At 40.0% G+C, this 12,926-nt stretch overlaps 1 protein-coding gene across 1 annotated transcript in view; it reads right to left on the bottom strand.

Annotated features, from left to right (window-relative positions):
• Positions 1-1,971: 1,971 nt before the first annotated feature.
• Positions 1,972-12,926, bottom strand: part of TGS1 (trimethylguanosine synthase 1) — a 25,272-nt gene continuing 14,317 nt past the window's right edge. Inside the window, exons 10-13 of the mRNA XM_010006881.1 lie at positions 12,689-12,832; positions 11,151-11,367; positions 9,978-10,056; positions 1,972-2,254 (exon numbers count right to left, since the gene is read on the bottom strand). Of these exons, the coding sequence (XP_010005183.1) occupies positions 2,141-2,254; positions 9,978-10,056; positions 11,151-11,367; positions 12,689-12,832 (554 nt within the window). The 3' untranslated portion in view covers positions 1,972-2,140. The remainder of the gene's footprint in view (positions 2,255-9,977; positions 10,057-11,150; positions 11,368-12,688; positions 12,833-12,926) is intronic.

Consider the following 12,926-nt stretch of genomic DNA (forward strand, 5'->3'; position numbering starts at 1 on the left):
TCCCTACAGCTTATTTTATGGCTTAAAATTGGTAAAAGAGCAAATATCTACAAGGATTTACTTCACAGTAGCAACATAACTTCTTTGTAGCCTCATGTATTTTATGCAGAATACGACTCTAATCCCTAAAGAGTATTAAAACCCTGGGCATGAGATATCCAGAAATTTAACTCAGGACATACTAGGTTTTTTTTCTACAATATAAAGCAGAATCATGTTTTACAGAAACTCATCTCATGAATGAAGCTGTCCCCCAGGAAATTACTAACAGCAAAGTAGAAATACTGGTAGATGTAGTTTAGGCTTAACAGATTGACTGATTTGCAGCCCTGGGGAACTTCACCTGTGCTGTCTGAGCAGGAAGCTAAGGGCAGACATTTATCACAACCCAGTAGAGTGTATTTTGACTTCAAGTTGTATTAAAAAATAAATAAATAAAGACCTTCTACACTTGTTGGTTAAAGAGAGCAACACCCACGCCCAAGCATATTCTTCTGCTTCTGGTGTTTCACGTGATTGCAAAGCTGAAGAGAGACCTTTGAGAAATCATTCCTTTCTACCAACAAGTTCATTATATTGGAATTAAATACTAAAACAATAAACCTTGTACTTTTGCAAGTCATATTTCAACTTCCACATTTTGCATACTGGGCACTGAACAAAATCTGGCTACGTTCCTGAAGGTCAAAGTAAATTCACTGGTATTTTCCCCTGGTTTTTCCCACATAGGGCTTCCTTTTACAGGAGCAGCATCAGTGAAAGCTCAAAATGCTTCTAAAGCTACTCCTAAGGGGAGGAAAAGAGGATGAAAGAGTAAGACAACAGCAATAAGCCCCATATAGTCAAATTTTACTGTACAGAGTACTATGATATACACAGTGTATTAATTCATTCTTCATTTGACCTCATGACTCTTTTCTTGCATTTTTTTGGTAGCTTGTAGTGAAAATGTAGCGTCATTACATTCATATGCCACTGCTACCACAGGTTTGAAACTCCTGTAATGCTAGCACTTTTGTCAAGCTCCCTTGCCTCCTAGTAGCAAACTTCTAAGGAATATTGAAGAGCAGATAATTTCTTTCCAATTCCCTTTAAATATTGACACAGAGGCTGGCACTATCACTGCCCTTCTTACTTGCTGCAGTACAATGGCAAAACGCAGTGATGCAAATTAGTCAAATGCTCTCCAAAGTAAAATACCTTATATGAAGCAAGGATCTGTCATCAACAGTTTACCACTCATCTGGTACCAGATGGACAGTAAAGTTAAAAAAACCCCTATGTCTCAAATGCTGTTTTACTGCATTGTGAATCTGCACCAAGGTAGGTTGCATTTGTGTTTTTTAACGTCCCATACACACACAAACACTTCAGTCTCCCAACTGAAGAGTTGGATTTCACTCCTTATGAGGTAAAAAAAATCCTCTTATTTGGAAGATTTTACACTGTGATTCTATAGTTCTGTTTGTTAGCACTAATGCATGGTTTAGTGCTTGGTCACTGCTGTCCTCAGCATCCTGCTGCACTCCAAGCAGTGAAGCTACACTCATTTATTGCCTTAGAAACTATAACTACACTCTTACCTCAAAAACAGACTCAAAATCTTGGTACTTACTGCAAATGCCTTTCAGTGAGAGCACCATATCCTCATCTGCCTCGAGAAGCCTCCAAAAGCCTCTCTTCCCTCAAAAAGACCAACGTGTGAATAGAGAGCCCTCAGCAGGGAAAGCTGGGCTCCTGCTGCCCTCCCTGAAGCCTGTGCAAGGATCCTTTGGATCCTTGGGCCTCAAAAGAGGGGGGACATATTTTTGTTAGTGAGACAAACCAGAGCAAATAGAGAAGTAACATGTGAAGGTTGCAAAGAAATCCTAAAGTCCCCATCAACTGGTTGGACTTGAACCTTGCAGGACTGCATTTGATAAGGATCTTTTTTTTTCTACATTCACAGCTCCTCTATGCTTGCAATGTTGTCAAAATTATTATAAAATATTTATTGACAGTAGCAATAAACAGAACAAATTTCTGTAAACAGAAATTAAAGTGGAAAATGGCTTTAAGTCATTTTTGACCAGCCAGCTGTACAAAAGCTTATGCAAAGCAGCAGTCAGGGAGGCTGAGCTTGGACGAATCCACACTGAATTCAGATGTCATGCCTTATTAGATCACCAAAGTAAGCTGTTATTGTCTTCAGTTTGTTATTGAGAAAATTTTGTTCTATTTCAACTTTCCCTCCTGGCCCTGCTAAGGAAGCCACCTGAAAAACAAAAGAACAAAACCCAAATCACTCAATGCACAGAACAAGAGGCAAAACTCAAACCTTCTATTCACATGGAATATCACATAAACCACATCTTTGGCTCCGTTAATACTGGTGACAATGTTCCTTGGTAACTAATGCCTTTGGTTCACTGTTTCCTTTTACTCACAGAAGTGGTTTGTGGCTTCCTTGTGACTGAAAAATCCCCCTCTAGTCTAGATGCTGGACTCTAATTTGCAGGGCACTTGGCATTTGAGACACCCAGCTGTGGGAAAAGCAAGCTGCAAACGGTGAGTGCTAGGTATCAGAAGCCCAAGTTTGGGGCCAAGAGTAAAACCAAATCCTGAAATTAGGAAGCATAAAAGTTGCACTGAAGGGGGGGGTGGGAGAGGAATCCAAAACCCAGTCAGAGAAGTTCAAAAAAACAGTTACAGTTCATTTGTGCTTGCTATTGTAACAAAAATAAATGCTGTTGTGTGCACTGGAGTCCCAGGCAGGGCAAGGCTGCTGGCAGCTGAGGAACTGCAGGCAGGGAAAGCCCGTCAGGCAGCACTGGTCCCAGCTCTCATGTTTACAATCACTGGAGTGAGAATTTCACTGTTCATGCTCTGCTGACCGAGCCCAGTGAACACCTTTAAAGCTTCATGATTACAGACAGCAATGCTTTGCAGCAGTGGACTTTGCAGTTTGGACTGGAGCACGTCACACTCTCCTCTCCTACTTGTGATACCTAGTACTACCCTCTGGGAGGGAGAGCAGCCATACAAGGCTACAGATTTCTTACCTGGGCAGACTGCACAGAGAGAAGGAAGATAAGAACACCAAAACTGAGTGTTCACTGATTTTTTTAACCCCCATCATGGACCCCAAGGATCTGTGCTGTGGCTGGGGTCTCTGCTCTACAGCCAGTTCTGCTCCGTGCTGCACTTTTTCCTGCCTCCTGCACGGAAACTATTTGTATAGCTCCCCACAGAGGGAAACTTCCCTAGCAGACAAAGGGATCAAGTTCTACAAGCCTGCAGTAGATTTTAACTGATCTTTAAACCGAGAAATCTGTGATAGTAGCAGCTGAAACGTAAAAGTTCATGTTGCATTATTAACACTTTTGAACTCCTTTGAGACGTGACTCTGTAGGGCAGGTTTAACTATAAACATGGTGAACTTCCTCTGTTCTACTGTAAGTAAAAAAACAGCCTGCTATCAAGAGGAAATAACAGATTAATCCAAATTACACTTTGAACCTTTATTGACTTGCTCAGAAAATTACCAGCCTTGTCTAAAGCAAGAATTCACTTTTATGGTTGCTTTTTTTTTTCTGTTTTGTTTTGTTTTTGTTTCTGCAGAAAAAAAAACAGAAGTGTGAGTAGTTTCTCCTTCACTTTAACGGTAATAGGAAAAAAATCTCCACGTTCTTGTCAAAGAGGAACCTGCCACTTAAGTAAAAAAGCAGAAGCTGGCTGACTTATAAATAGCACAAGAGTCTGAAATTGGCAAAAGATCAGGCATGTTAATTTTACAACTTATCTTTTCTTACTTGAAATCCTAAAAGCAGCTAAGGTCGTGGGGTGACTCGTATTTTTTTTCCAGCAAGATGTTGATTTTGCACTTTTAATTTATTACAAACAAAAGCTGGAATGTCTCTTCCAAAAAGCACAGAAGGCTTTGTACTTTACAGCTAATGTTCTAAAATATTAAATGGATTCATCAACTTTCAAGAATACTGAAATTACTGCCTCAGGGTTATATACTCCTGCTTTCAGGGCACAATTTGTGTCACTAGCATCTCTAAGTATGACTAACACACTGACTTTAGACACAAGTGTATACTAAATATTTGTCTTAGAAGACCAAGTAAACCAAAATACTTCATCAGTACACATGTAAATGCTGCTCATCTGCTGAGGGGTGGCATCCACTGAAGGACACCTGAGAAGTTATGCACGCTGTGTCTAATCTCTGAGTGTTAAATCCAAGACAAGTAATATGAATTTAAAATTACTACTAGAAGTGTTTATAAATCCAACAGTGACAAAAATCTACTGAGCACACAGGTGTAAGCTCTGCAGGGACGGATCCAGCACTGCAGGCTCCTCAACCCCCTGAATACTCAGAGAAGGGAACCACAAATCCTCTATGACAATGCTTATTTGTAAAATGCTGGAGGTTGCACATTTAATTATGTAGGAGCTGCCAAGATTTCCTCAGAAGAGCTCAGTCAACCCTGACAGCATAACAAGGGAAAGCTGATGCACACCAAGCTCCAGAAAGGTGGAGGGATGCCCTGTAAAAATAACAGCAGATTGAGGAACGGTGCTTTGAGAAAAGTAAAGGTGCTCACCTAATACTGATACCTAATACGTCACCTAAATACTGACACTCATCTCCTGTTTTTGCAGTGAACTACAATGGTGACCATTGAAAGGCTTCTTAATGTATTTCAAAAACTTAACTAGTCCAAAATGTGTTTATTTTGCATTTTTCTATGCAAATACAATGAATCCCTGGCTAGTAACTCTTGTCAGCCTGGTTTGTTCTTTAGCCCAAGGGGGCAGATACTGCCTCCTTTGCTGGCTAATTCTGCACGTGCCACATGCCTCCCCGGAATGAGGTGAATGATACAGCTCCAGTTAATGCCTCCCTGCATCCTTCTCACCTAAATGCTTCATCATAAAGTTCAGTGACTGCTGATGGAACTAATTCACAGCTACAGATGCAGCTACAGAGCATGAAAATGCAGACAGCAGGTTTGGTCTCAAAGTTTAAAATAGGGGACATGAGAAGAGAATTAAAAATAGAGAAATGAACGTTAAATTTGCTAAGGTGCAAACTTGCTTTGTATCCTCCAGGTGTACTTTTAAACTCAAAGTGGTTTTTTTTATCATACTGGAATTCCTTTGCAAAAGTTACTTCCTATCTGTTCCATTCACCAACTAAGTTTACTGAAGACAAAAAGCTCTAATATTATTTTTTCCTTAACAAAAACTCTTCTGAGCTTTTTGCCTTAATAACCAGTCACACAAGGACACTGTGACTCATTTCATTTTACACAACACCAGTAAAAATGTGGGGAAAAAACCCCCAATCCAAAGGCTAGGGAAAAAAAATAATCCCAACTCACTTGAAAAAAATGACAACAGCATTTTTTGCATCAATTGTAATAAAACAAAATGCTCTCAGGCAACATTTAAAAAAAATGTACAGGTCTGCAATTGAATTGTGGTGCTGCCACCCTTTGACAGGTTGGAGTTTTTTGGTTTTTTTTTTAAACTTGAGGCAGGCAAACTAAAATTTAGTATTCAAGCACTGTGAACTTCAGGAAAACTGAAGTCCAGAAGAGCTGCTCTGGTTTGGTGTGTGCTAGGGATATATTCTGGCTTCATCTTTCATCAAAGATAGGGAACATACACGACTTTAAAGTGGGCTGCTTAAAAGCTGCTGGAAGCTCTATCCCTGGAAGTGTTCAAGGCCAGACTGGATGGGGCTCTGAGCAGCCTGATGTATTGGGAGGTGTCTTTGCCCATGCAGGGGGGTTGGGACTAGATGATCTTTAAGGTCCCTTCCAACCCAAACCGTTCTATGATTAACATGATAGTTACAGCTGAAGTGTTCACTTAAAAACTATCAGCTTGCAGAAATCATCAACCCGGTGTCTTTTACCTGCCAACATCTGTAATACCTAAGCCTCTTAAAAATACAATAAAATTAACCCAAGATCCTGGTCTACTCTCCCCAGGGTGAGCACACACTTTCCTCTCTGCACAGTGAGGCAGAAAACAAATTCATAGACAGCATGTAATCACTTTGTCTCAACAAGTTTGCTTCTCAAGTCACTTGTGGAGGTCTTGGTTACATTTTGCTGGAGTATTAAAACCTAAATGTAAGTCTTAATGTCCTGCAGACATCACCTTTCTTCCCCTTGGTCTGGTGGAACTGAACCAGCAAAGAAGGGGGAAGGATAATGGGGAAAGTTGAGCATCCCCTGACTGCAGGTTCCCTGCTGGTAGTAGAGTCAATCAGCAGCAGGGCAAGGGGGGAAGAAATGTATTTTCATCCAAATTTTGCCAAGGCATGAATATTCTCTCTTTAAAAAATATATTTGAAATAATATCAGCTTAAATTACTGCAATTAATTCTCCTTATAGATGGCAAGAACAGCTTTCAACTACACAAGTATTTATCAAGTGTTTTCACTTCATTTTGCTGGGGCATAGTTTTGATTTAAACATGCAAGCAATCACTGAAACGCTGATTTCTAATTCTTTCCTACTTTGTGGGAATTCTACATAAGTCAAACTTTTTGGGTTGATTTTTAAAAACATCACTGGCAGCCAAATATAAGTTAAGCCCTCCAGAGCTGAAGCAGTATTAATGTACTTCTGACACGTAGTTTCCATAACTCCCCTTCTTTTTTAAATACTTTTTTTTTCTTGAGATATATGAAAAAAACTTAAAAGACTCAGATGCAAAGATGCAGCAGAGGTGAGTATCAACAAGGGTGTTACACATATGAGCTGTATAAAAGGAACTATTAATAAAGCTATATATTTTTATGTATTCTCCCCACATACATATAAAAAATGGATCCTGGTTATTCCTCAACTAGATATAACATATTTGGAATATTGATTTGACCTAAAAATGGACCCACATACATTACAAACTTTGTAGACAAGATGATTTGATGCAATTAAGGGAAAAGTTTCACATTTCTTGTAAATGCACCAACCACGTTCCACTGGTTCGCTGCTCCCTCTGGAGGCAGAAGTACACAAGTTCATTTCTCCTCTTCCACCTAAACTCTGAATTTTGTAAGGGAATTCAGCCCGAGAGCCGCTCCTCTCTCCACAAGACCAACTCGTGCACAATAAAGGCACAATAAAGGCCATGACTGCAGACACAAGAAGCACTGCTTTTGCAATAAAATCAGGTGGAACAAGGTTAGATGGCTTGTCTACCAATAAGGCAATGAACACCGAGTCCTCCAGCAACACAGCTAGGTGAAGGACAGCTACCACCTGCTTTCACGAGAGTAGCAGGTATTCCATGGTAGCCATCTAACTGTAAAAAGCAGCACGTGTTTTCTACTAAATCTGCAGCACCTCAACTAAAGGTTAAACAGTATTTTTATTGTAAGGTTGCTTCTAACTGCTGAGCATTTATTTCCGTTTGTGCTTGAGCTCCAGTCAGGCAAGCAAAACTTGCACTGATGCACTGGCTTCCAGTCAGTATAAACATCAGGAGGTTGGAAATGGCAGTTAAGGCAGCTTCTAGATCAATTTTAATTAACAAAGCTCACAAGCACACCTTGGATGTAGATTCAAGCCAGTCAATGATAGGCAAGAGGCAGAATACTTAAGTTTTAACAACTGCCACTTTACATATTAAGCATGTTAGATCACTTATTCCAGGAGCTAAGCCATCTCTGAAAGCTTTACATACAGTTACTTTTTTTTGTAGGACACAGAAGAAGCAAATCTTACACATCTGAGCAATGTTACTACAAATCAAACTTAAAGACCTAAGCTTCAAACCTAAGGCATCAGATAACCTGTTCAACAAATACTGTCTCACCTAAGTTACTCTTTTTTCAAATATTAAACTACTGCAAAAAATGTTTACCATTTACTTAATCAAGCTTTTACAGCTCCCGAGAGCTTAGAGACTATGTTCACAAGAAGAGATACATCAGTACACACTAGAAGTGGTGTCCACAGACACTTACCAAGGCAGTTGTCAGGGCAGAAGCCACCCTATCTGGTCTATGAGAAAAGTAAGATGTATCACAACTGGGGGCAAAAACTGTGAGCACACTGAGAAGGTAACTGTCCACACTAAACATTAAGGAACCTCAATGATAAACCTCTGTTTCTCTGCAGACTCACAGCCCTAGAAGTTTAGTGACAGTAAATTCAGAAAGCTCATTTTTCAATACAGCCAGGGATGATGGGCTGCCAAATCCATAACTAGTCTCCTATGGACCAGAATACCCACAAAGGTCATGTTTGGGATGATCATGGTCAACCCTCCTCTGTCCATGCACATTTCCCTAACTGTTTCCTCATTCATGTATTACATCTGATAATGCATCACACTACATCACCTAGCTATTGCACCCCTCTGAAAATCCAGCATCAATTTTCTACTGTATTTTTAGGATCAGCAGGCTAGAGTCACGTTCTCTTCCCCTGCTCTCAGATCATCAGCCTTTAGTTCTTTTTTCTTACAGTAGCACAATCCCTAGAGAAAGGCATAAGGAGCTGATTTCTCTTAGCCTGGATGACTGAACTGAACCCAGTCCATCAGCCATGTGCTTTGAACAACTCAGCTGTGACCACAAAGCCATGTTTTTGAGCAACAGTAGTTACTCTTCAGCCATTCGTGCAAAGGCAAACCCGTGAATGAACACCGAGGAACGCTCAGAGCATGCCAACAACATTAGAGCAAATCGGACCAGGATGTGGAGGTGGCAAGATGCCTAACCCAACAGTGTAGAAGTGCTGAGCTCTTCAGTAGGAATAGATGCAGTGCTCTGGACAGCTATCTTAGATACCTTTGTGGGAACATAAGTGAAATACAGATGCCTCTGCCCATTTGCAAATCCAGTAACAAGTGTGCACGAGCAGGCATCTGGTCAGGTCGTTCTTCATTGTGGGAACAGAACTTTTGATAAAATGCAGTGGTTAGAAGTTGAAACTTAAGAAACTCTGTCTCAAATTCAGGTTCAAAGACTCATAAGCCAGTTCAATACTTCACAAACCTGAAATGCAAGATGCAACTGAATCATCACCTGCTGTACACACAGTGCTGTGCAGAGTATAGCACAGGCTCATAGCGTGCACGAGAACTGCAGCCTGTTCCTGAAGTCAGTTGTTTGTTACAAACAATTCTGCAGACCAGATGTGGCTTGAGACCTTGCCTACTCTGGAAAACCACAGAATAATCCTGGGAACTTCTGTGGCACGATGCAGGTGAGCAAGAACGTCTCACAGCTTCCTTCTTTTCAAAAAATCTGCAGGATGTAATTAACATAGAAAATATACAGAGGAACCTAAACCAGACACTCAGGGGAATTGCTACAGTCATCTGATTACTTAAAAAAATCTAACAAAAATCTCTAATTCAGAAAACCCCACACCAGTGAAACAAATTGTGTGTTCATCAAGTCAAGTGATGCATCTATCTGATCACTGCAATGCAAGCAGCCCTTATGGAACCACACACTTGCATGGACAGCATCAGTGCCACCTCTGCTGGCATGACATTTGTCTCTGATCTACTCATCAGTGATAGTAGTGACTGCAGGCTGTGCAGTGGTTTCCTGCAACTGCTTCACAAACTGAAAGGTATTACAGTTCAGGTTTCAGAAACTTATGAGAGGGTAAGAGCTGGTTAATTTTTTTTTCATTTATAACGAAGTATCTTTCTGGCACTCAAGAAATCTACTGGCCTTGGATCTTTTGTAAGAACCTCCAATCTGTTGCTTCATGAAAGAATAGTATCAAAATAATGGAAATAATCTACTACTCCCATTCTAAACATATGTGCAGGAGACACAGAAATAATTTAATATAATTTTCAAATGTACCAAAAAAAACCCAAACAGAAGACCCCTCCACATTCAGCAGAACAGACTTAAAAGTCTAAAGTTTGTGCTTATCATACATATATTTCAGGCCAGCTGAGCTTTTTGTAATTACCAAGCCCTTTTCCACTAACACACCTGGTCAATGTCAGCATTCCGAGGCAGAAAATACACAATATTGTTGGTGATCTTCTTGGAGAGCCTGAAAATTTCAAATGTAGAAGCCAGTAAAGGAAAAAACAGAAATGGGGAGAATGAAGTTGCTTTACAATAATTAGTTTTGAAAACATATCTTAAAATGAAATTATTATGCAATTAAATTCTAGTTAGTGTTCTGGTTATGTGAGTTAGATACTGCTCTGAAATGCAGCAATTAGTACTGTCTAAGTGTGGAAACTCTTTATTTCACAATTATTTCCTCAGAAATTATAGTAATTTTTTTAGAAAATGTAACTGAACTGCAGAGAAGTATTTGAGAAATCTGAATACAGTTTAAAGCCAGCACATTGATTTGATAGTCAATTTCTAACACATTTTGTGAAACCTCTTTCACACATGCATGCAAAGATTTCTTTACTCTTACAAATATGGCAACCTTTTACCCAAAAGGGAAACAACTGGGACTATTTTGGGGAAAAAAACACCCCACCAAACTTTCACATTTGATGAAACTATTATGTTAACACCTTTCCAGGTTAATGTGTGTTCACTATCACTGTTAAAAAGTTAGTATGGAACTTTATACATCTAATTAAAAGGGTTAATATTTTTGCTGGTTCTTCTGTGATTTCCCAAGTCCTAGGCAGGTGCTATGATTGAGAAGTTTCAGTAAGACACTTTTAATTAAATACACCTTCTATGAATGGATTAAAAAGTGGAAATAATTACAAAATCGTAGATCATGTAGCTAATAATTGCCTATATATACACACCACGTGGCTATTGGATTACTTCAGGTTTTTAAAATAAAATAATACAGAGGACCTAAAACTGCTGAATTAATGTTTTAAGTTAAGCATCTTAAGTTATTTTAAATTAAAATTCTCTAAAGGATTTTTTTCTTTTAAGAATAACTCTTATGATAGTTTTTTAAAAAATGAAAGATTGTAATAAAATATTAATTGTAGGTGGTCGAAGTCATATAGCTGACAGAGGGGGAAAGGGACAAGATAGATGTGGCACATCTGGGACTTCAGCTCCACAGGCAGACAACTGGACACACAAGGCCCATATCAAGAGAAGGAGGAAAAGAAACAGAGAAAAGAGCTTGTAAATGACTGAAAAACATGATGCGTAGCTTTGAAAGGATATCCATCTGGGCAAATCATGGTCTGGATATCGAAGATTTCGGCAGTGGCATAGTCAGGCCCCCCCCAAGGTGGGCTGAGGAACACAACATCTGCCTTCAGGTCAGCAGCCAGCACCATGAAGTCTCCACACACGAACTCTATCTGATCCACCACGCCGTACACCTCGGCGTTGTTTCGCGCAAGACTGAGCTTCTCAGGATCAATATCGATAGCGATCACTGCAGATGAGAGAGAAGAGCAAACACACAGGTTAACATGAACTGTGAATGCCACCTGATCACCAACTGACATTTCAGAGTGAAGGCGTTCTTCTGCAGCCACAAGTCACATCTATAATCTACCATTGTGCGGTAAACAGTGACTTCAGTTTTGTAGGTCATGGTAGACTTGAAGCTACAGTTCCTCAGCAGGGAAGGACCTGCCCTTGGGTGGCAGGTGCAGAGGCTCTACCAAAAGCAGAACCCCTGCGTTTACATACCAGCAAAGGAAGCCACACAGCCAAGGCTCTGCTGATTTTGCAGAGCTGGGAAACTTTAGCTTTTGGGAGCCATACACCTACTACCATGACAAACCCCCATCTCAGCTCAAGTAGCGAGGTAAGGCTCTCTGCCTAAGACAGCAAGTCCTCCTTGCTTCAAGCATGGTGGGAGCCTGACAGCTTAAACAGTGTCAGTTAGATACTTACCCTTCTCCTTTGTTAAAGATTAATGTTTATCTCTGGCGGATCACACTGAAAACTGACTTTAAAAATACATCCAACACAGCACAAGAGAGGTAAGGACAAGGACGGTACATAATCATAAAAAATTAGCCATGAAATACAGAAAGCTAAGTGAAATTTAGAAAATATTTATAGAACGGATCATAGCCTACCAAGTTTAATGCAGCAGAAACTACCACTTGTCTTAGTCAGACATTACCCAGAAGCATTAGATGAGCTGGTATTTTACCAGTGTTTGAAAAGTAAAGGAATATCAAGTAGTCAATGTTTTTACAGAGAGCACTATCATGATTCATGGCAGCATCATCAGCTGGCAACAGGAACGTAGACTAACATGAAGTTACCATCCATTTTCTGCATTTGGTTCTGCTGCATCTGTAGGTGATCCCATTCAAGTTTTTGAAGTGCTATTCACATGTAACCTGCTTTTGCATACACAGACTTCATGTAAGAAAGGGGAAAAGCAGCAGCTTTGTGGCATCTCTGCAGTCTGGCACTGCAAACAGAACTCAGTCTTTCCTTAGCAGCAATCTTCATAACATCTAAAAGACTAGCTACTGTGCCATGTAAAAATAACTTTTGACTTGTACAACACAAATTCAACTCTGACTTAAAACAGAAAAGCAGTTTTACAGGTCCTTTGTAAAAGCAGAAAGCTCATACTGTGAGTCTGATGAAGCAAAAAAGCTTCAGTCATGTCAGAAGCACAAAAAAATAAATTAAAAGAGAAATAATCAGTGAACAAAGTCCACACCTAACTCTTTAGGGAAAAAGATCAAAGAAGCAAACTATGGTGCTATATAACCACACCTGCTTACCTCTTTTTGAGGTCAGTGCAAACTGAATAGCATTTCCTCCAACCCCGCAGAAGGCATCCACGATGATGTCGCAGTTGAAGGACTGACTGACGCGGGCGGCGATGTGCTCGGCTATTTTTTCGGGAGTAACGGAAAACCAGCCCTCTGTAAATGAAAGGGAAGTGTGTTTTTGCCCTTTACCTCAAGGTCACCTAAAATAAAACCAAACAAACTAAAAAACAAACACCACTCCCCACAA

Source organism: Chaetura pelagica, unplaced genomic scaffold (assembly GCF_000747805.2).
Source record: "Chaetura pelagica isolate M959 unplaced genomic scaffold, ChaPel_1.0 scaffold109, whole genome shotgun sequence".
Classification (NCBI taxonomy): Eukaryota; Metazoa; Chordata; class Aves; order Apodiformes; family Apodidae; genus Chaetura; species Chaetura pelagica.